A 24345-nucleotide genomic window follows, 5' to 3' on the forward strand; every position below is an offset into this window, starting at 1 on the left:
GACATTTACCGAGGGAGAGTTTCTGAAGAGCTGCATGATGAAAGTGTGCAACGTCTGGTGTCCAGACAAAAAGCAGGTGTTTGCAAATGTACTAAGCCTTAGCAGAAATACGGTTGCTGATTTTAAGTTCAAGTTTATTTATTTTGGAATAATATTGTATCCTGTTCGATTCATATTTATGTTCAAAAAACATCTAGTTTTAGTCTGTTCAATAAATGTTTATCCTGTTTTGGCCCCCTGTGCGATTGAGTCTGAAACCGCTGTTCTAATTGATCTGCATCTGTTTGCATCTCATCTTCTTCAACATGCTCAGCATCAGCATGTTCTTCTCTCACATGTGCGTTTTCTGCCACACCAGTGCTCGATCGGTCTGGTTCAGTGCAAACGTCCTTTGCTTCATCAAAGGTTGTTTGAGTTTCTCTGTCTGGCTTTGCTTTGGCCTCCTCAGATGGTAAGCAGGGTCTTTAGCAGCTCCAGGGCTGGCAGAGCAGCTGGAGGATTCAGGAGGATGAGGCACAGCGTTCCCTGCACATGGTCCATCCACAATATCAAAGGCAACAGAACAAATCCCTCTCAGATTCTGGGAGGAGCAGCTTTTTACCTTCCCATGCGACCAATCAGAATAAATCCAATGAAAAGAGAGAGACATCAAAAAAGGTCAAAGAATGATGAACAGAGATAGAGTAAAAGAAAAACATCTGACTTGTTAAACTAGAACAGGGACACAGAGCGGTGAAAGTGTTGTGATGTGCACCGCTGACTGTCTAGTGCAATCCATGAGGTAGTGTCATATCTGGAAAATATATCAGCATTTTTCAATTAATGGATTGTTTAGTCTATGCAAAGGCAAAAAACAGAGACATATCCACTGCAGCTTTTCAAAGATACATCTTCAAACAGCTTGGTTTGTCAATCCCACTGTCGCCGTGTTACGAGGAGTGTTCCTTTGTTCTAAGTTTTACAACAACACTGACACACCGAGATCTTCCAGGTGCAGGTGGATTAATACTACAACCAACTGTAACTTCTTGAATATACACACCGTTTACCCAATTAAGTGTTTTCTATCTTCATCATGTACTAACATTATTCTGTAAGCTACTGTGACCAGTTCTGATGAATTCCAGCACATTAATGTATTATGAGGTTCACTTACAGAGGGTCTTGACGGAGGCTCTTTTGATATTTGGCTCTCTAAGGTGTGTACTTGCTCCTCCAGGTAGCGGTTTCTCAGCGTTAGATTCTCCATGGCGTCATCACGTGGTAAAGCCTGGTGCTGTCTGCAAGTCCAGCAAAAAAATATGGTCTGTGTCTGGATTATATGGCTCTACAGTAAACCTCAGCTCCAAGAATTTATGGATTAATTTTCATAGAATTTATACATGATAAAAGAGCATCTTTTGCCTGATACAAATACCATTTATCATTATTATTATTATTATGTTGGCATATGTAAAACAACAGCTGCTCACAAAATTGAACTTGAAACTTTTCCAAATGAAAACATGAAAAGCATTTTGAATATTGACATCGCATTCTTCAGTCAGATGGAACCAAAATACACCAGTGACTCTACAGTGCCGACAACGAAACATGGAGATGTGCTGATGTGAAGCTGCATGAGTGCAAAAGGTGAAGGGGAGATGGCATTTATAGATGGCACTATGAATGCAAGTCTGTATGCCTAAATACTGAATGAAAAGCTGGGCAGGAGAGGGATTTTGTGAGAACTGCCGGCCAACTTGAATTCAACAGAACTCCGCTGGAATCTCAGCTAGTTTGTGTTTTCTCAGGGGCAACTAAAAGGTTAGAAACTGTGTATTGTGAGAATATAACGGGGGAAACTGAATCATCATGACACTAAAACAAGCCAAAGACACTAAAATCAGGGAATTTAGAATCTTAGATACTTTATGGTGAGGATCTGCATCTCCAGATCAGAGTTCTTTTTCCTCAGCTCCTCCAGTTCCTTCTCCATTTCAGTGGCTCGCAACCCCACCACCTGATCAGCAGTCACACCTCGGGCCTTCAGCTTCTTCTGCAGTGCACTCTTGTCTTGCTCCAGTCTGCATGCACAATAAAACACAGAATGGTAAAAGGGGTTTGATGACAGCTGACACCCTGGAAAACAAAAGAAACGTTGCTCTGTTTTTTCCAGATTCTCAGATCTGAGGATTGCTGCTCTTACAAGACATGAAACTGAATATGTTTTGGGTTTTGGAGTGTTGGTCAGCTAAAACCAGGAGTTCAAAGAATAAAGTTTTCATCCTGTAAACTAAACAATAAAAAAAAAAAAATCAGATGAATCAATAATGAAAATAACTTCATTCATAATAACTCAATAATAACTTGCACTCCTTGTCATCATGGTCACAACAGTAGTCCAGTCACACTTCTATGACCTAACGCTGGATAAAGAGCTGTATTCTGTGTACTTCACTGACATCATGCTATACTTGGACGTTTGCAAACTGTCATGTACAAAAAAGAGCACGATGAAGAAACAAAAACAGCTGATGATGATCATGCCCACACTGACCTGCCGTAGAGATCTTTAAGAGTGCTGAGTTGTTTCGACAGGGACTCATTCTCTCGTTCCTTATCCTTCAGTGAATTCTTCACCTTCTCCATCCTGGTCTGCCATTTCTTACCTTCCTCCCACCGCACGACTTCCTCTTTAGTCTGACACATAAGTCATACATCGACCAAACAAGAATATAATGCTTATAACAATGATACTTCAGTAAAATAGCAGTAACAGAAAGTGGTCAATGTTGACTACAATGATGGTCAAACCTTTCCGTAATCATCTCTGACATTTCTCACTTCTGCTCTTTTCTCTAAATCAGACTCCAGCCTCCTGATCTTCTTCTGCAGATTCTCAATGCTTGGGGCTGTTCCATCCGTTTCTGCTTGATTCTAAATGTCAAATCCAGAGAAAAAGATTTTCACAGAAACTTTAATTTTCTCAGCAGGCTACAGCAGAGAATGACTGTGGTCCTTACGGGCATCCCACAAAGGCTAGGATCACAACACGTGGCATTATTAAAGATACAAGAGAAGCATATGTAACTACAGTCCTCAGACTAATCTGGGACTCTGAGGTAGCACTTATCCATAAGAATGTCTGAATTATTAAATTAACTCTGATAACCGCTGGAGGAATTTATCTTAAATCTTAGAAAAATGTGAGATTCTATTTTTGGTGCATTCCTCAATTTTTTGAAATGCGATGTGCCTCGATGGGACTGCGTGACTTGTATTGCATTGTTTATCAAATTTCGAGGTCTTGCCTGAGGCAGAAGATTCTGGTCAACTGATGTTGATAATGTTATGCTGTTATTGGCTGTGTCATGTAGCTGTTGTTGAGCATCAGAGACAACAATAGGCTCCAGATCAAAGTCAAGCCAAGCTGCATGCCTCCTCATAAATCAGTGCCTAGTGTGTTATTCCACACTCCCTAGAGATCCCAACCTGAAGGGCACTGCTGAGCCTCTTGGTTTGCTGCTTGAGCTCCTGGATTTCATGCTCCCTGTCCTCCTTTTCAGCCTGCAAGCGTTTCAGGGCTTTCTCAGTCCTCTGGAGCTCCTGTTTCAGGCTGTCCACTTCCTCTTTCAGGGTGTTCTCACGCCCTCTGGCTGCTCTGACAGAATCTTTTGCAGCTTGAAGTTCTTCATTAAGTCCTTGCACCCGCACCTTTGGAGAAAAGGGATTTAAGGCCTTTTCAATTTAAATGATAAGTTAGGTCATACTGTACATTTTTCTTATTGCCAACAAATCCCATGAAAAGTCCAAATCCATTAAAGAACTGGTACTAATAAGTATCATGAGTAGAGGATACTATTTCTGTTACTTTATGGATTTTTTTTCTATTCTATGGAAAAGATTTTTGTGGAATCTTAGTTATCTTACTAAGCTTTCCAAATGTTAATTAGCTCCACAGTTACAGAATGTATAACTGTCAGCACTGAAACAAGTATGTTGTGATTATATACTGTAGTAGTCTCACCTTTAGCTCTTTAGTGTGTCTGTCAACCAACATCTGTACATTGAGGCTTTCTTCCTTTTGTGCGGTGCTAGCTATGACTTGTTGCTCTGCAGCAGATGTCATCTCAGCCCGCAGCTCCAGAAGAGCTTTACTCAGAGCCTGAGAAAACAGGGACCAAAGAAATGCGTTATGACATATGAGAAATCAGTGGTCAGACCTCACATTACTGTTAACATCTTTGTGTGCAAACACTGCCGCCTCTCTCCCACACTCACTCTTGGAATAAATTTGATACTTGGCTGTAGTTCTGACCAAAAATTATTATGCATCATCACAGAACTAAAAGGCTGAAAAGTAATGTTTTTTCCAAGTTTTAGTAGCAGCATAAACTACAGCAGTTGACAATACAAAACCGTCCAGGTCAGGCTGCCAGTCTATCACAGCCAACACAGAGACGCTCACTTGAGATTTATTTTTAGGAAGTGGTCAACTTGGCATGAACATCTGGCTATTGGCAGCATTTCATCTGTTTTGCAAGGCAAGAGGCCAAACCACTTTATGGTGCTCATAAAAATATCTCAGGCCACAAAAAACATAAAAATAATGTTAGATGAAAAGAACTACCTTGAGCTGTTTCTCTTTCTGGGTGAGCTGTGTTTTGAGTCGTTCCAGCAGATTTTTCATGGTGTTGCTGGGGGAGCGGACGTTGGCCACCTTCTGGGCCTCCAGCTCTGTTTGTAGGTAGTTCATCTCCTTCTCCATCTGGACCATCTGGTTCCTCTGATCCTCAGTCTCACCAGTCAAAGCCTTCACCTGGGCAGCATGATACTCTTCCAGCCTGGAAAAAAACACACATAATAAACATATTGTGTTAACTAGAGTTACTAAATTAATATTTCTCTTAATCCATATCTCACAGAGGTGTAAAAGTATTTTTGACTTGCTCCAGGTTATTACGACAGACTCTGTATAGCACAAAACCTGTCCAACGTGTGTCAGTAGTTAATGTGGTATGCAGTAGATGTAGTCAAGAGTAGCATTAATGAAAATCACATACAGTAGAATGCACTTAATCCAAACGTTAGCCTGGAGCTAGCGGAGAACAATTAATACAAGCCTACAACTTCACTCAGAGAGAAAGGCCAAGTTTACTCAAAGTAAGACTGGTGTAAAGCTGAACCTTTGGTAAATATATCCACCATCTAAAACTGTACATTGAGGCAGAGGCTTTGTTCAGACAGGTGATATTTCTGCCTCTCTGTCTGGTAGGTAATTTTAATATCCATTTTTCTGCCAGGTAAACACATTCAACCTGGCTGGCTAAAAAGAGTTGGACCACACTTAAATGACTTTGATTTCTATTTAGCTTTCTGTTAAAATTATCTTTGTCCAATCAGCAGTGAGCTCCAGAAAGATGCCAGATTTTTGCTGCGATGAAATATAAAACCAATGAGCTACTGAGCTGACAGTTTAGTAGGTACACTTAGCTACCTATATAAACCTAACACACCTGAACACGGCTTGCGGTGGTGTTGAATAGTACTGCATTATATTTGAAAAGTATTTTAAATACTTAGTCCACTGCCACTCAGGTCACTGGGTATATTCTCAAGTGACTGAAGCAGCAAAGTCCCAATGCACTGCTGTTAATCAGCTTTGCTTTAGCTGCTTTTTATTCAACTTTTAACCTCTTAACACCCAGTTTCCTTAAACTGATCTTATTCCACATGGCCTGATAGGATCAGCGTGTTCCATTTCATCGCTGGTGCTATATGGTGTAGACTAAGTGTAAATAATAATCACTTTGATATCTGGTCTGCATGTTTCTTAGCCTGCGTTTCCATGGCGCTCCTCTGTCGCTCCAGCTCAGCAGTGGCCAGCTTTAGCTTCTCTGTGACGGAGGACAGTGAGATGTCCTGTTCAGCCACAGTCTCCTCTAACTCAGCCACACGGCCTAGATGCTTGGAGGTTGGTACTCTGATCGTGGACTTCTTCATTAGTCCCTGGACAAAGAAAGGAGGGGAGCATTGAACAAAGAATTCAACACTGCGTCAACTCATAGAAGAACTTCTTCAAATTTACGCTTGGATAATTGGATGTTTACCATCGAGCAACTGTAAATTACTGTTAGTGTGAAATAGTAGATAACATACAGTATGCTTACAAATACAATCTGGGACTTAAGTATATTCTGCTAAGCTGCTTTAGCCCTGGCTCATAGTCATTAACTAGGGCTTTTCCAGTGAGAAGTGAAGATGAAGCATGGGAGCTGCTGTTGCTGGTCTGCTGCTATGCTATTGTATGTGGACATGGGTGTTAGCCCAAGAAGTCAAAGTTAGTTTTTTTTTTTTTAAGTATAAAAAGAGCAGCTCCCAAAAAGAGACATGGATATATCTGTACCATTGCTGCCTGTCTGAAGTGGTCCAGGGAGGCATCAGTGTGCAAGTCCAGCTTCTGATACAACATTCTCAGCTCCTGCTGGTGTCTCTTTATCATCTCCTCTTGATCCTGCAATCAGTTGAGATGGGTTTTTTTTAAATAAAACAGAAAAACACCTCAGATATAAAATGTTTACCTTCTTTTATTTAAACAATTACTTCTTTAAGTATAATTTTGTATATTACTGTATTTTTTTAACTTTTTCTTTATAATGACTCCACAACACTTCAAGGTAGATATTGTGATTTTAACTCCACTAGAATTGTGTAGCTATATTAATTTCCTCTTAAGATTTGACATAAAAACACACACTATGACAAATTTATCAATACAATAAACCTTTAAAGATCAAACCAGTGGTTCCCATCGTGTTTTGGCTTCTGACCACTTACAAAAAAGCAAGTGTCTATTTAAGTCCCCTCTCACATTTCAGGTGCATTCTAATATCTCACACACTTTCATTTAAATAACTGTTCAAGGCTTAAACAGGTAAACTCCTATTTAAAAATATCAACGATTACAGAAGAGTTTAAAAGAGAAACTTGTTGCATAAAGAATAACTGGATGCCCAGAATTTCTCCTTCTGTCACTGTACCTGTCTGGCTTGAGACAACTGGTTCTGGTATTTCTTTAGCACGTCTTCTTTTTTGTCAAGTCGACCTTGGAGGTCTTTGATGGTCTGGTGAGCTAGCTTGAGGGCAGACTGGCTGTCTGACTGGCCCTCTTCATGCTTGGCAAGGTCAGCTAGCAGGCGTTCTCTGTTAGCAGCCGCTGGGAGCCGAAGACGCAGCTCATTGATCACTTTGTCCCTGGACACGATGTTCTGTTCTGCCTTCCACAGAGCTGCTTCTTTCTCTTTCACCTTCTGCATATGAAGGAGACTCACACAATCTGGTATGCAACTGATTTAAAGGAAACATACAGTATATGAAGAGGGACTAAATACTGTACCTCATCCAAACTTTTACAGGTGGCCTTTGTGTCCAAAATTGTGCGGACATGCTCTCTGATTTTACCCAAAGCAAACTCTAACTGATGAGCAAGTGGTAGACTCGGGTCTGGTAGGGAGCCAGTTCCTTCTTCAAACTGAAAACAACCAAAGTATAGTCATTAGCAGGTTTCACAAACAGTTGTGCAAAATGTAGTTAATTGTGCATTATTCAATATATAATTAATTTAATATTAAACTCAAACCTGAACCTTGATCAAATTTAAATCCTGAAATGCTTTAAATTTGAGCCATTTCATCATCGACTACTCTAAACAATAGTTCACCTTTTCTGCACTGGTCACAATTTCATTCTGGTGCTTCTCATACTGGTCCAGCTGGCGCTCCAGCTCCACCTCTCGCTGATCCCATGCTAGCTGACGTTCTTCCTGAAGCTTGACATAGTAAAGGAAAGAGTTTTCTGCATTACCTTGCACACTAAAGAACTACTGACACATTTCTGTACTGACGTAAAAGCTCCTTGACAAGTGAGGTGGTTAAAACTGTGATGTGTTCATAGCTACACTTTTCTCCATTCTTTGTAAATGAGTCAGGCCAGAAGTGTTTGTCTATTCATTTTAAAAACAATGACAAATTTATGAATTTGAGACCTGCACATTAGCTAATTTCTGAGAATGTATACAGACAACTCCAAGAGTTTCACACTCACCATGTTTTGCTGCACAAAATCCTCCTCCAGCGAGCGGATGGTTCGCTCCTGCTCTTCCACCAGGTTTTTTAGGTACCTGATCTCCTCCTTCTGGACCACCAGCTCCCTGCCTTTCCGTAGCTCTTGTAGACGAGCTTCTTCCATCTTCTTGTGCCACTCAATTACCTGCTTAAATTTATATACAGTGGAGCTGTTTTCAGCAATTGCAGCCTAAAAGTTATTTCACTATTCTTAACATTTTTATCTGATAGTCATCAAGAATGACCTTTTGGGCGCCTTTCACATCCTTCAGTGTTGAGATGAGCTCCTCCAGTCCTTGCAGTCTCAGAGCCAGCTCCTCTGCCCTGCCCTCTGCCCTTCTCCTCTCTTCCTCTGCCTTCCTCTTCTCCACCTGGGCTTTTGCTCTGTCCTCCTGGAGACTCATCATAGTCAGAGAGAACTTTTCCTGCTGCTGAAGTGGCAGCGCTCCAGCAAACTGCCTACGAAGTGACTGGATGGTCTGCCGTAGATGCTTGGAGCGATTTCTGCCCTCCTGACGAGTGAGGAACAGAGCGCGCTCACTGGCATCCAGCCGCTGTTCAGCACGCAGCCTGTAGGCCTCCAGCTGTTGGATGTGTGATGTGGCAGCCTCCATCTTAGCCAAAGCAGTCGACTCACTGAGCTGCAGAGCCACAATGTGCTGGTGGAGCTTTGCAATAAGGGCCTTCTCATCGGACTGCGACTAAGGAAAAGAGATGACATTGTGAGGACATGCTTAAAACTATTTCACCCAGCTTGCTATTATACACAACCAGTGTAACATCCATCTATTTCTATAGAACTTATCCTGACAAGGGTCACAGGGGGGCTGGAGCCAATCCCAGCTGACACCTGGTGAGAGGCGAAGTCCACCCTGGACAGGTCGCTAGTCTGTCACAGAGCTGACACAGACAACTACTCCTACGGGCAGTTTAGAGTCGCCAGTCAGCCTAAGCTGCATGTCTTTGGACTGTGGGAGGAAGCTGGAGTACCCGGAGAGAACCCACACAGGGAGAACATGCAGGCTCCACACAGAAAGGCTGTGAGGTGACAGCGATAATCACTGCGCCACCAGTGTAACATACTACAAACAATAATTAATATCTCTTCATCTGTCAGTAGATACAGTGCCTTGCGAAAGTATTCGGCCCCCTTGAACTTTGCGACCTTTTGCCACATTTCAGGCTTCAAACATAAAGATATAAAACTGTAATTTTTTGTGAAGAATCAACAACAAGTGGGACACAATCATGAAGTGGAACGAAATTTATTGGATATTTCAAACGTTTTTAACAAATAAAAAACTGAAAAATTGGGCGTGCAAAATTATTCAGCCCCTTTACTTTCAGTGCAGCAAACTCTCTCCAGAAGTTCAGTGAGGATCTCTGAATGATCCAATGTTGACCTAAATGACAAAGGATGATAAATAGAATCCACCTGTGTGTAATCAAGTCTCCGTATAAATGCACCTGCACTGTGATAGTCTCAAAAGGGCTGTGAGCTGACAGCGATAATCACTGCGCCACCAGTGTAACATACTACAAACAATAATTAATATCTCTTCATCTGTCAGTAGATAACTGCGACAGAAGTGCAGTTACTGTAAGTATCTAATTTGATGGGTTCTCACTCTGCATCAAGTGCCAAATATGATCAGTTGGAATGAAATCCCATTTACTTTAACTGTATCGGATGTTCATTGTCTATCAGGCCCCCAGACTTATAAAAGCTTCAGACTTAAAAAGGCAATGGTAAAATATTATAATGTACTGAACAGAGAAAGTTTATGATTCCTAGGTTCAATATACTTTAAGAAGTTTAAAAAAAAAAAAATCAACACCTAATTACCTGGTAGTCCAGTATTTGTCTCCTCAAAGCTTCTACTTCCTTCTCTTTGGACTGTTGTCTGGCCTGTAGAGCAGATGCCTGCATCATGGCCACATCAGACACCTCTTGAAGCCTGTTAAAAAAAAAACATATGCACACATATTATGTACACTTTTAAAATTGTAAAATGGTAGTAGAAATATCAGTATTTCTATCATTATTAGTGCGAGATGAAAGTCGGTACCCAAAAATGACAAGACTAAAAGAAAAAAAAAAAAAACTCATGCATAACAGAATAACCAAATATTTAACTACTTTCAGATACAGATACCAAAACAGATGAGTACTGTTAGCCTTTTTGTGCAAATTCAGTAAAACTAAAACACACAAGTAAATTATAATTAGCATGTTAAAAATCTGTGGAATGGCTAAGTATTAGTTTAGTTGCTGGTAATCTGGTAATCTAGTACTAGTAACAACAGAAGACCAAAATGATCACTTTTAAAAAATATTTTGATCATTCAGTTTTACTTGACCCTACTGTTAAATGAGAACCCATTAAACCACTGTTTATATCAAATCAGAACTTTAGCTGTGATAAACCAAATATTTTCCCATGGAAACTGCTCTTCTATTTTCCCATTGTGACCAGGACAAGCTTATATATTACATCTATTTGACACTTTTATTAACAGAATAACTCTTGACTGAACAGCTGTGACCTCCAGAACATTAGTCTTTGTACTGTATAATTTAGTTCCGAAGTGAGACAACGTTAGAATGTAAATGATTAATCTCAGGCCTTTATTCAGCCAGCTGTACCTAGAGACCTCGATGTGAAGCTCGGCCTCAGTCCTCTCCAACTCTGCAATCCTGGCTCTGTCAGTGTCGCTCACAGTCTTGCTGATGCTGTTTGCCAGCTCATCTCTCAGCTCGCGCTCCACCCTCTGGGCCTCGACATTTATCTTTGTTAACTAAGGAAAGCACAGATTCTTTTGATGAAGACTTTGGGGAAAAGTGTCCTAAATTGTTATGAATTTGGTTCTTTATTATAAGACTTTTTCTACCCAGTAAACTAAATGGCCTTTTACATCAGCTGATTAAAAACAATCACGTGGATGCCTTTGCTTTAAAGTGCCTTAGATTTGTGTTTACTGCCTATTTAGATGTGTTATTGCTCATCTACTTTATATTTCACTTGTATTGTGTGGCATTCATGTGGACAGCAAAGTAAGAATTTCATTGTACAGGGAGACACGTTCCTAACTGTGCATATTACAAATAAACACTTTGACCTTTGACCTGAGTAACAAAACACCTCAAGTGTGTGACAGACAAAAAAAAGCCCTCTTACTTCTGCAAATTTGGACTCCAGTTCTAAGTTGCGCTCTTCCACCTGCTGGAGGGAGTTCCTCATGTGTTCATACATTATGTGAGCATGCTCAGCTCTCTGCCTCTCATTCAGCTCCTTCATCTCTAGAGTGGTGATTCGTTTGGCAGTAGATACCATCTCACTGTTCACCAATGCTTTGCTGGCCTTATCCATGCTATTTTCACCTCCTGATGTCAAGGAGAAAAAATAAAAAACACAATTTGAGATGAGAATCTAATATTAAGTGATCCACAGACTAGGATTAAATAGAGTTCTGGTTTACTGCACTGCATCATTGCAGCAGTAACATATTCTTAGTATAAATGAAACAGCTCACCCTTACAGAGTTTGTTACATGTCGTAGTTCTGGCCAACATTCCTGTTGGTTATTTTATTTTATTTATACATTTTATTGGCCATACTTATTGCCAAGACACAAATGTGATGAGCCAGAGCTCAAATCAAATGAAGGTAAACATGCCTAAATTTTGCAACACTGCAAAGTACATTAAAGTTCAGGAAGGAAGCTTACAAGGCAGGTCTTGGGAAGCCTTTGCCCTGGGCTATATCTAGTGCTGCCACCACGTCTGTGTAAATGTTCTGATGATAAGAAAACTGGCCAGAACTTCAGCTTGTAAAAGACTGAACTTTTCCTGCAATGGCCCAGTCAGTCTGTGTATGCTGTGCTGAGCAACACCGATCAGCCATAATATTATGACCACTGACAGGTGAAATGAAAAACACTGATTATCTTGTTAGAATGGCACCTGTCCGTGTGTGGAGTATATTAACAGGGTTTCCACTCTTTTCAAGAAATAATTTTCCAGGACATTTTCAATGACATAAGGCTGTGATGTCAAATGGGGATCATGTCCTCTACTAACAAGTTCCACTGTGTAGAAGTCTCTTAAATCATGTGTGTTAATCATGAGCGTTATCCTTCATTTACCAGTTGAAGTGACATTCTCCCAAGCTTGTTCCAAAGTATTTAGTTTCTCCTTTGTGATTTCCAATTCTTTATTTATGGTGGAGATTTGCTCTCGGAGAGAGTGATTCTCACTCTGGAGACCAGGAAAACAACATTTAACATATGTTAAAATGTGTCGAGCAAACAGCCAAAAGTGAAGGTTTATGTATTTGAGGTGTCATGCAAATACTTGGCCAGTTAATGTTTTTAATACCTCCAAATGTTCAAGGTTGGTGGTTCTCTGTACGAGGCGGCTATCCCGCTGCAGCATGTCTCTGTATTTGACTGTTAGCTCTGTGTACTGCTTGTTAGCTTTTTCCAGGTCTGATGATGGCACACTATCATCCAAGGCCTTCTGCAGTGCTGCTGTCTTGTATGCAGCCATTTCCTAAAGACAAAACAAAAAAACAGAGCCATTAAAAGGGAAGTAGTATTCTCACACTTCGGCCTCTGTTGCTTATAGCTACAGAATTTTTAGAGAACAGACTTCTGTGTTTACTTTTGGTTGGAGCCAAAAGTTTTTTCACTGGCTTTTTATTTATACTTCTACTACCCTTGCACATCTTTCTCTTGTTTCTCTGTACTGTTGCTTGGTCCATTTTCCACGGCTGAAAAAACACACAAGCTTGTGTCACTTTTTATCCAGGCAAGTAGAAAACAGAAAGCCTCTAGTTGATATTGAGTTCTTCTACTTCAGCCATTTAAGAAGTTTGTTCGACTTTTCATGTCTGTGTACCTTGTATCTCTGCAGGTAGCCCATCCTCTGGGTGACAGAGCACTGCATCTGGCTGCTCTCATCTCTTAGCTTGCAGTTCTCCTTTTGGAGGAGCTGTTCCTGCTCCAACAGGGTGGTGTAGCGCAGTGTTAGTTTCTTCTCATTAACTTTCAGCACCGTCAACTTGCGCAACGCTTCGCTCAACTGCCTCCTGACTTCCTCTGGATTCTTCTGAAGGGTGTCCAGCAGCTCCTGAAAGAATGGAAAGTGCTATAATCGTTTGATTCTTAATGAAATGCTGGGGGTAAACTCAGGATGAAAGGAATGACACAAAACAGTACATCTATTAAAACTTTAATTTGGCTGAATATTTACTTAATTTATTATGACATGCTTTTTATATGCATCTCATATTTGCTGATTGATCCTTTATCAATTTGTAAAAAGCACTGAGGAGAGGGGGAGTTTCACATGTTGAATCTTACACTAACATGTGCAAACACCAGAGGTTAAAAACCCTGGTCTTTATTGTAGAGAGGCAATCTTTAAATGCCAAACAGTCATCTGTTCCCCATATGTGAGTTTCAAATGTATCGAGTTGGAGGAAGAAGTCACACAGACTTGCAGTAACATGGATCTATGAGTTTTGGGAGAAAACCTGTGGATCAATCTGAAGAGAGCTGTACATAACAGATAACCAAGCAATGTGGTCTGACTTACATCGAACTCTTGGATTTTAACAGCATCCACCTGCTTTTGCTCCTCCAGCTTGTTCTTCATCTCGGTAAATGTCTCTTTCTCCTTTTGCCAATTCGCCTTCTCGCTGAACAATAAAAACACACAATGAAAATGAACTGAACTTAAGTTTACAAACCATCTGCAAGCTGTGAGAAACTTTACTGTTAATCTACCTTAGGTATTCTTTGTAGAGCAGCCCCTGTTGGTGGCTAATAACAGCAAATTTCTCTTTGTAGTCCTCCAGTGTTCCTACAAGTTTCTTGCTTTTTTCCTCCTCATTTTTGAGCTCCTAAATAATTCATATATTATGTTTAATTTATTGTTAAGACATGCTGTTACAGTTATTTCCATGTTAGAAGACAGCGACACTCACCTGAAGAAGTCGAACAGTGTACTCATTTAGAGAGCTGATGACCTCAGTGCCGCTGGGCCCCAGGCCCTCAGGAAGGGTCAGAGGTCGGAGAACAACTCCACTGCTGCCAGACTTCCTGAGCACGTCCAATTCACTCTCCAGTTGGCTCACCTGACAGGTACAGATGAGGAAAATTACAAGCACAGCCTTGGCAGCCACACCCATTTTTCTTAATAAAGACAGTGTCAGTAAAAATGTCCCCTTTTTGTTTCTGGTGCCAGAGGCACATTCAGAACAATGTTTAACAACAGGACAGCATCAATTAAACTGTGACTGTGTGTGTCTGCCATTCACTTAAGGTCAGATACCAGCAGGGTCCAAAATTTATTTTTTGACTCACTAGCCAAGATGGCTAGTAGATGAAAAAGCCACAATACAACAAGGTCTTGACTGCAAACCTATACTGAACATACATAAATTAAAATAAAATGTACAACCCTCCCAAAGGCCACAATGAACCAAAGCGGCGAATGAAAAGCCATAAAAAGACAAAAAGAAAAAGCTGGAGAACTTCAAGGTGAGTTTTGTGCAAAGGCTTTGATATAAAACAGGGCTTTTTATTTGTCAGAGGTGCATCAGTTTGAATGCTGAAGCTAAATGTGAGCCAAAACGTTGACACACCAGTTTGATTACCTCCTTTCTTTTGTTATATGAAACAGAATCAACATGCATTAAAAACAGAGGAGACTAATTGGCCAATGTTCCAGTCATGCTGATTACTCTCAGAGACGGAGAGCATGTCAAAATGACTAGAGACAAAAGCTGATGTGTTATGATTAAAACACCATCATGTAGTCTGTCATCATCTCTTTATCTTGACACAATACAATGTGGATGTACCTTTTCTTTGGCTCTGGCAAGTTGACTGAAGCTGCTGGTTGCTTCCTCGCGGGCTGATTTCAGTTCCTGCCTCAGCTCTTCATTTCTCCCCACCAGCTGATGTATTTGGGACATGAGGTGTAGGGGTGACTCAGGCTGCCCACTGATGTTTTTGACATCTATAGCCTGTAATAAACGGATGAGCACAGTTCAAATGCCATTAAAACAAATCCAAAACCCATTGGATTATGAATACCTAACCCAGTTTATCAAACCAGTGTGACACTGACAGTGTTGTCGGTCAGTGTCACAGCTCCACCAGCACATTCACCTCCTAGATTTAACATCTGCTAACACTTACTGTCCAGAAAATAAATGTACTCTGTTGTTCAAAATCACAGCACTGACAGTAAAGATTATGTTAATACTACTAGTTACAACTGTTTTTCATTTAGCATGTGGCTTGCACCTGGTACTTCCTGCAACTTCCTGTTGTGCTGAACATGTCTGATGCTGAGCCCAGCAGGGTGACGTCAAGGCCAAACAAACAATCTTCTTCACTTGCCATTGGTTTACCTTATGCTGGACCCACCAAACGTTCAACTACCCTCAACTTTTATTTTAAGTTGTTAAGTTTATTAAGTTGCTATGAGACAGGCCCTCTGCTTCATCACCTGACAGAAAACACCGAAATGTGAGTATGCCCATTGTTTTCAGCACATCAAATCTAACTGTAAAAACACTGCACAAACTGAGACTGTGGTGAACACTGCATTCACACGGCTGGATATGACTGAGGATATACATCGACTACTAGTGTCACAAGTGCTCATCTTGTGACACTCATCTTCACATTGAAATGCTTTAAATTAAATACATGTATGTTCTCATAATATTATAGACCACACATTAAGGGACAAGGCAACAAAACAGGCTTTAGTTTTCAGTGAACTGTCAAGGTAATGTAACAAGGGATGTTGATTTGATCAGAACAGAAGATGACAAGATGATACAAAGCAGGTGGTACAAGTAAAGTGCCAGAAAGAGATCTGCCAAAACCCATAAGACCTTTGATGATGATAAAAACTACCAGGATCCTAAATTTAGAGAAGTACACTTTGTTTTTCCCGCAGCACAGAGTGTGCCATGTCCAGGAAGAACTGTTTTCAGTGCCACAGTTCAATGCACAAATACAAGAAAAGGAAAACAAGAATGCTGTGTTGCAAAGACAGACAGTGAAAACACACTGACTGCCTTGACAGCTGAACAAAACCAAGTTTTACTCTGCTACTTAATTAGGTATTACCAACATGTTATGTTGAAATCCTCAAATCTAAGTAAAAATCAGCCAATTTACTGAGAGGTGATTTACAGTACACGGCATAATAGGGAAAAAGAGATCCACAGGAAAGGACTAAATGAAGAAAAACTGCAGCTGTGCAATCTTTATTATTTTGCTCACAATTAGACCTACATCTAGTGATAAAAGTGATACATTTATTGTTTTTTTGTTTGTTTGTTTTTAAGCCAGGAGTCTAAAAAACACAGAACTTCCTGTAGCAGCAAAAACCTATCCCAAGTGCTTTTTGAAAAATAAGCCAGTGGATCCACATTCACCTCATTCTCCTTTTAAAAAACCATGGGAAACTAATTTCCAGTAAATTTCTTAACATGTGTGTTGTTGGTTTGTTTGTACATTAACAAAGTGACTTCCAACATTGACTAAGTCATAGTAGCAAAAACAAAACACTTAAGACTGATAAAGTTAAAGGCACATGCTGTGGATCTAAGTTACACTTTACACTAATCAGCTGAACACCTAATTTCATGAATGGGAGATACTTACATTAGCCAACCTCTCCAGATTGGAAACATTGATGGCAGCATCAGATGAAGTGACATCATGATTAATCTTCATAACCTGAAGGGCATCTCTCAGTGCAGTCTCCAGATCTCTTTTCCCTTTGGACAGTTCTTCCACTGGGAGTTAACACATAGAACAGAACAATATTAGTTAGGCCACAGCCTCTGAGATGTTTCATTCACTTGGAAAATGTTATAATGATGATCTCCTCTATACATAATCTCTGGCATTTAAATTAACAACAAAACAAAAGCTACAGCTCATAGAACTGACTCAACTGTGAAAATGTTCATATGAACTCTGCAAATGAAGGCCGCACTTACATGTGACCTGAAACTGGGTCTTTTGAACTTCCAGCTCCCTCTCCTTTTTGCTCAGTTCTTTTTCTAGGTACTGATTCTGCAAAAACAAGTTAAATCACTGAAAAGGTTAAAATGACAATGTTAAAGCTGTCAACCTCAGGTGCAATATGTACTGCACCAAGTGTACTGGCACCAAACCAGATACAGCTCTTTATTCTTTTCTCATATTTGGCAACAACAAATTATTTTTTCTGTTTCACATATCAACCAAAGATGATCCTACTGAGACGCACTTTCACAGTAAAAGAAAAACACATCTGATGTAGCTGACTTAACGTCTCACTCACTGATTATCTGACTTACTGTCAGTTTGTTTTGTGAATGTTCTTCCAGTTTCCCTCCTCTGAGGTCTTCCTGTCTTTCAAACCTTTCACTACTGACTTTTGCAATCAAATTATTTCAGTTTGTTGAATCTGTGCCTCAACTATATATACTATTTTATACACACACACACTAAATGTATTGTATGTTCTGTAAACATCCCTGTAACTGTTTTATTTCAAGCTATCCTACTGACAGGTAAATAATTTAATAAGTATTTGGATATATGACATCAGTTCAAGACTTCAATTCCTCACCCCTAACTCTCTCAAATTATGATGCATGTGTGTGTTTTGCCTTCTCTTGTTTTGCATGAGCATTGGAATACTTAGGTTCTCTAGAGAAGGGAGTTTCTTTCTTTCACAAACCAGGCCAGTCTGAATAAGTAATGATAACATAAACGAAGACAAGACACATTGTTTGCTGTATGAATTACAAAAACATGGTGCTGTAGGTAGTAATGGTGATCGAAGCTTGAAAGTATTTAAATGTGTGGATTATTCAGGGACTCACTGTTCTTCCAAAAACTGGGCTCTGATTAAACGTGTGAAATGACGTCCTCAGCCAGGAGCTTACCGTGCGTCTGACTGCATCATCCGTAAAAGCGCGGCTTTGTTCAAGTGGCACAGTTCTGCTGGGCCTGAAGTCTTCCTCCAGCAGCAACTGTGGGTTCCCTACAGAATCAGCTGATTGTTACCAAGACGTCAGAAACAGCACGTTGATATTACACACTCGTCTGTCTGCTTAACACTTATAAAATAGTAAAGTGGTGAAAACACAGTAAGCCAGTAAGTTAAATACTGACTAAAAAGAAAAACATTTTTACTGACCACTAACCATCTCAATCATTTTGCAGATCTTTCTGGTTTTATTTGCCCAGATTTTGAAATATCTGTATCAAGCACTTGTTGATTAACATACAGTATCTGCATTCCCAGTATACAGAATGGCACAATATATATATATATATTGCTAGGCAAAACAATACATATTGTGATGTTTTTGTATAACGATATATTGAATTTGGATATACTGTCTCATCCCTGGTGCCAATGCTTGAACACAAATTAAATCATCCCTGAGTTTTGTTAGATATCACCACTGATACAAATGAAAACACCCTGAAGTAAACCTGAAGTCAGCGGCCACATCAACCTGACCAGTGTTTGATTGTTTGTTGTGTCTGGTTGCTTTTCTTCTTTTCTCTCTCCTCTATCCACTCCCCCCAACCGGTCGAGGCAGAAGGCCGCCCACCAAGAGCCGGGGTCTGTCGGAGGTTTCTTCCTCCCCACTGTCACCAAGTGCTTGCTCAAGGGGGATTTGTTGGGTTTTCCCTATGTAATAATAGTGATAACAGCAAGGTCTAGACCTTACTTTGTAAAGTGTCCTGAGATGACTTTTGTTGTGATTTGGCGCTATACAAATACAATTTGATTTGATTTTGATTTAAGTGCTCCCGTTGAGTTTACCCTTCAGGTGGAAAACATGGTAAAACTGTTACTTCAACCATCAGCGTGTTCTTTAGCTTCATAATTTGTGTGTCACCTCTTTCCTTCACCAGGCGCCTGATTTGTTTCTTCAGCTCTAGTCTTTCCTCTTCAAGCCGTTCAATCTGGCAAGAAATAAAACAGAAAGATGGGAGGAGCTCGCCACTGTTATAAAAGCAGCTACTGTAACCTTTGTAATTTCAATTCACCTCTTTGGTAAGGACTTGGTTTTCTGCTTTGTACTGGCGCTGCCTGAGCTCTTTGACTCGCCTGAACTCTGTCAGATCCACTTCCTGCTTTGGTTCCAGACCTATGCAGTCATGAAAAAAGCCAGAAATAGACTAAAGTAAAATTAATTTCACTGTTGTCAGAGCAGACTTGAAGAAGGGAACAGTAAAGTAAAAAATCTGACCTAGTTTTTCTCGGAAATCATCGTTTTCATCCATGAGGTCATTGATTCTCATTTCGAGCTGGTTGATCTCTTTGGTTGTGGCCTCTGCCTCACGATCTCTCATTCTAATTTGATTTTTACACTCTTTGATCTCCGCAATGGCTGATTCCAAGCCATAAACGCCCTGTAATACAGAAACACAACTGTGGTAAACATGCATCACAAACCATCACTTGCTTTATTTCCTCGCTTCCAACTTCTACACTTTTTGGGTAAATCGGGATGCGATTAGATATGATGAAGGGCAAACATTTAGCTTTTAGAATGCTGATCACACCATAGTCACAGTCATTTCAGTGTCTCTATTAAAAGTGAGGATGACCAGGGGGAAAAAAAGCCTCTGAATTTATTTGATTGGATTGAAAAAGAAAATGTCTGACGCAAGCCAAAAGTTATAAATGGGAAAGAAAGGGCATTTGTTGACTTACAGACTCGTACTGGCTCAAGCGGTTTGAAGCCTCAATGAGTGCTTTGTCTTTTTCCTCAGCATGATCTTCTGCAAGCTTTAGCGCCTGCTCTGCTTCCACTGCTCTGGTCTCTGCAGCTTCCAGCTTTGATTTCAGCTCTTCCATCTTTTTCTGCTGTATGCTCGATGGTAGGCCTTGGATAAAAAAAAAAGGAAATAATATCTTTACCTGCAGACCAAGTGGCCATTTGGTGATTGAAGGATATCAGAATTTATTTGCCAGTTTCTTTAGTTCACCTCATCACAAGCACAAGAACCTACACACTGAACTCAAGTTCACCTGCATTTAACAGCCACAGAATTTGTTAAAAGCCGCAATAACTCATAAGATGCCATGTACTCATGCTATTAAAGCAGCATTTATCGATTATTTATCGAATGATGATTGTCTTCATCCTGCAGCACGAAGCAACATTAGCATTAATTTGGAGTCATGTTTCTGACAGCTCAATCATGAAAGTCCAATATTTACTCTAGTAGGTCTGTTTTGGTCTGTTTTCCTGAGAAAAATATCATTTATTCAGCTTTATCGCTGAAAACAATCCGCATAATCAGTTTCATGCAAGTTGTGAAAATATATATCTCCCTGCACGTTACTTTACTAAACCTGTGCAATGATACTAGTAATTTCTGTACCTTTCATAACTACTGAATATTTTCATGGTCAAGTATTTGATCAATTAATTGATTCATCATTTAGTCTTAAAATTAACTTAAGGCAGTATCTTAAAACTCTGACCAACACCAAAACCCAAATATATTCACTTTATGGTGATATAAATAAGAAAAAAGCAGGAAATTACACTTGAAAGAAATTCTTTGACTCTCTATTATAACTACAAATGGTTGCAGTTCAGGAAATAGGAAGGAATATTAAACAGAGACCAACCTACCTCTGTCTTTCTTTGTAGATGTCTTTAGCTCATCAATGAGCAGAGTGTGTTTCTCCATTTCCCCTGTATACTGCTCCACCTGCTCACTCAGCATCTTGATTTGATTGTCTTTCTCCCGGACAGACTTTAAGGCATTGGGCAGCAATTTAAAATAATGAGAATGTATGCTCAAAACTGAGCACAGCTGTAGCACACTGAATTTCATAAGCACTTTCATCATCCATTATTAGGAATATTTATGAAATGAAAACAGGGGAGGTTGAAGAGGCCCATGACAGATGAAACTTACACCACAGAGCTCATATATATGACCTGGGCCAGGGAAGCGATAGAGATGGAAAGGAGGAAAGGCTGATAAAATATGACAAGACAAAGAGAGAATGCAGAAAGCAGAAAAACTTAGGGCTAGATGGAAGAACATAAAATGATAACCAGCTCCAAGTTAGTATTCCCCTAGTCCAAACACAAATAAAGGCACACACAAAATAACTTGCCCACTGCAATTAGGATTTTTTTTTAGAAGGTCTAGTATAATTATACCTGGAGCACTCTGACAGTTAAAAGCCTTTGTGACTGAAATGTCAGGTGGAATAAATATCAATTCTATGTTCAAGTGAATTTATAGTATCTTTAAGCACATTTGTAGCACAAGGTGCAGCAAAATCGGACTACATCATGTACAGTAAACAGAGAACCTCAGGAAGAAATGTTTTTTTCCATGCACAATGCTTGAGTTTGTGTGTTCACAAAATGTGAACACAAACAGACAGACACATGCACTATCATGACAAAATAATGACCCACTTTCTGAGCACCTCAGTGACAGAAGATGAGAAGTCAGATAAGTATAGACAAGGGGGATTATTTCCTCAGACCTGCTGCAAGGCAATGATGTTGCTTTTGTCCAGGTCCAACTGGGCTGAACGCAGCTTTTCTCTCAGGTCACGGATCATCTGCTGGTACACCAAAATTTCATCATCCTTCCCAGAGAGCACTCTCTGTGTGCGAGGAAGCGATCATGTCAGCACAATGGAGGGTTCAGCTCAGCAAACAGCCCAAATCAATCACAATGGTAAAGAAGCATAATAATGATAATGCTCATTAACATGATTTGTAATCACAGGAAATATTGAGCACCAAGATCTAAATCAACACGGTAAGTTCCTTTTGCACACTTCTGTCTCTAAAGAACTGTGATGTTTAGGCAGATTAGTCCAATAACACTTCTGTTTGAGACAACAAAACTGTAACACAGTAATAACATTTGTATTTCACTGTGCAACTGTGATGTCTGAATGGATATTGCATAGGAAAACAGAAAACTGCCCATTGTGGCTATTTGATCAACACCCACCTTCCACTCCTCCACTTTGGCATTGACCACTGCCATTATTGGGTCATTCTCTTCAGTCATGCTATGAATCTTATCTGTTAACTCTCTGACCTGCACATCAAACACACACACACACACACACACACACACACATATAGAGAGAGAGACAGGGATTCAGTGTGTTATATATAATTTCATCATGTTACAGAGCCATAACAACTTCAACATTCCAGCTTTTTTGGTAAAAAAATGTTGACTGTGGAGCATCTTTACTTGCAGCTTTGCATGATCCCTCTCTTTCCTGAGCTGGTCCACAATGGAGTCAGTCTGCTGTACAACAATCTTCATCTTGTTGTACTCATCTGTCATCTTCTCCATCTCCTTCACAGACTCCTCCAAACTTTTCTGCATCTGCTCACTCAGTGTCTTCAGATGTATGTTTTCATCCTCTGCTCGCTGATGGACACAAAATAATAATGAACTTGATTTGTTGATGCATTCCTTTACATGCTACAAAACTATGGTGCAAAAAATGGATAATAAAAAGATGAAAACCAAGACATGAGCTGTAAAAGTTGAATTTTAGGGTTTTTTAATTCAAGGTATTTAGTGGTTGTAGATTTCTCAAAAATAAACCATGGTTTGGCCAAGTTTGCCCCATTTACCAGAGGGCATAGCTTACCTGAAGGTCATCCAAGCACTGGTAGAGCTGGCGGTTGGCCAAGCTGAGCTTTCTCTGGATCTCTGTGTTCTCATCTCTGGACAAGAGGGGCTCCTTTTGGTCCAGCTCTCCACGATAGAAGTCCACATCCTGCTGGAGCTGCTCATTCTGTTGTTGTTGCAAGAAGGACACAAGTAGTCTCAGAAAAAGAACTGAATCCAATGGCCTGTGGTTATACACTAATCAGTTGACTTAAACAACAGATTTGGCTTGTGAAGGTGATGATTTCCTGCTTTACTTTATCTTGCATGATGGTAAATTGAAATCTTAGGTTTTAAACTGGTTGTTTGGCCAAATAAGCAGTTCTGAAGATATCAAACTTGTGTTTTCAATATTTTTGTGACCAAACGGTTCATTCTTGAAAGCTTGAAATGATAACTCAAACATTCGTTAAAGACAGCCCTATGTGACTATCTGCACAAATACACGGCTTGGATGTTAATACCCACTGATGGCCAAATACTGGAAAGGATCACCTGCTACAACAGTAGGAACACCTCAAGCCTTTTTAATTCTTGGATTGAAAATATCTGGATTTATTACATTTATTTATTTTATGTGCAACATAAAAAAAAAAAAAAAAAAAAAAAAAAAAAAAAAAAAAAAAAAGTGTACTCCATATACTGGATTACTTAGGCCTTTTAACTATATGACTCACTTATTTTGAAAATCTAAAACCTCCTTAACTACACTATCTATATTCCTTACTTTCTTCTTAAGTTTTATTATCTATGGGTGGCTGTGGCTCACGTGGTAGGGCAAGTCGTCTTCTGACCAGCAAGTTGGTGGTTCGACTCCCGGTCTCCCCGCCTGCCTAAGTGTCCCTGAGCAAGACACTGAACCCCAAATTGCTCCCGGTGGCTTGACTAGCGCCATTGTGTGGCAGCCTTGTTGTCATCGGTGTGTGAATGTGTGTGTGAATGGGTGAATGGTGTATAATCTCCCTGTAAAGCGCTTCGGATATAAATACAGTCCATTTACCGTAAAACAGAGCGATGAAGATGAAGACATGATGGATTTGAGAATAGCAAACATATGAGCGAACGATGGCAGAGACCACACAAGTTTTAAATGAAGTTAATAGCACTACATTGTGTACTGACTGAGGATGAAGTGATGAATGAAAAGAAAGTTTCAGAAAGCTTTATAATCTGTATGATGAAATCCCACCTGCCACATACCTCTCTTTTCAGCTTCTTGACCTCATCCTCCGCCTCTTCTGCTCGCGCAACCAACTTGGAAAACAAAACAGGGTAGTACAAAATGTAGACACACACTAAATATTTGACCACACCAAACACTAAACATTTATTACATTTGCTCTTGGCAATAGACTTGTTCCAGTGTTTTAACCCGAGTAAAAATAAAATGAATAAAAAATGATGGGAAGACCATAAACGCTCTTAAATCTCTCATATGTGCCACTTATGAACAAATCTGTTTGCATGACTGGCTCTTGTATGAGCAAAGAACAAAAATATCTTCAATACCATG

General features: G+C 39.9%; 1 protein-coding gene across 4 annotated transcripts in view; it reads right to left on the reverse strand.

The window, feature by feature from the left end:
- Positions 1-24345, reverse strand: part of cep290 (centrosomal protein 290) — a 77249-nt gene that overhangs the window by 6446 nt on the left and 46458 nt on the right. For 3 of the 4 annotated variants that reach the window (XM_020593447.1, XM_020593448.1, XM_020593445.1), the window contains 37 exons: positions 24033-24086; positions 22813-22959; positions 22404-22586; positions 22152-22241; positions 21673-21795; positions 20798-20921; positions 19867-20039; positions 19400-19562; positions 19197-19297; positions 19046-19112; positions 18077-18174; positions 17141-17216; positions 16800-16933; positions 14975-15139; positions 14096-14245; positions 13896-14011; positions 13705-13807; positions 13006-13236; positions 12484-12657; positions 12252-12363; positions 11285-11490; positions 10753-10904; positions 9952-10063; positions 8351-8806; positions 8086-8250; positions 7703-7810; positions 7379-7513; positions 7023-7292; positions 6389-6496; positions 5792-5991; positions 4613-4826; positions 4010-4147; positions 3475-3696; positions 2797-2919; positions 2540-2682; positions 1911-2066; positions 1157-1280 (listed from right to left, as the gene is read on the reverse strand). In XM_020593447.1, coding sequence (XP_020449103.1) covers positions 1157-1280; positions 1911-2066; positions 2540-2682; positions 2797-2919; positions 3475-3696; positions 4010-4147; positions 4613-4826; positions 5792-5991; positions 6389-6496; positions 7023-7292; positions 7379-7513; positions 7703-7810; positions 8086-8250; positions 8351-8806; positions 9952-10063; positions 10753-10904; positions 11285-11490; positions 12252-12363; positions 12484-12657; positions 13006-13236; positions 13705-13807; positions 13896-14011; positions 14096-14245; positions 14975-15139; positions 16800-16933; positions 17141-17216; positions 18077-18174; positions 19046-19112; positions 19197-19297; positions 19400-19562; positions 19867-20039; positions 20798-20921; positions 21673-21795; positions 22152-22241; positions 22404-22586; positions 22813-22959; positions 24033-24086 — 5616 coding nt within the window. The remainder of the gene's footprint in view (positions 1-1156; positions 1281-1910; positions 2067-2539; positions 2683-2796; positions 2920-3474; positions 3697-4009; positions 4148-4612; positions 4827-5791; positions 5992-6388; positions 6497-7022; positions 7293-7378; positions 7514-7702; positions 7811-8085; positions 8251-8350; positions 8807-9951; positions 10064-10752; positions 10905-11284; positions 11491-12251; positions 12364-12483; positions 12658-13005; positions 13237-13704; positions 13808-13895; positions 14012-14095; positions 14246-14974; positions 15140-16799; positions 16934-17140; positions 17217-18076; positions 18175-19045; positions 19113-19196; positions 19298-19399; positions 19563-19866; positions 20040-20797; positions 20922-21672; positions 21796-22151; positions 22242-22403; positions 22587-22812; positions 22960-24032; positions 24087-24345) is intronic. The other variant, XM_020593446.1, reaches the window with a different exon arrangement.

The sequence above is a fragment of the Monopterus albus genome, unplaced genomic scaffold, assembly GCF_001952655.1.
Source record: "Monopterus albus unplaced genomic scaffold, M_albus_1.0 scaffold19.1, whole genome shotgun sequence".
Taxonomy (NCBI): domain Eukaryota; kingdom Metazoa; phylum Chordata; class Actinopteri; order Synbranchiformes; family Synbranchidae; genus Monopterus; species Monopterus albus.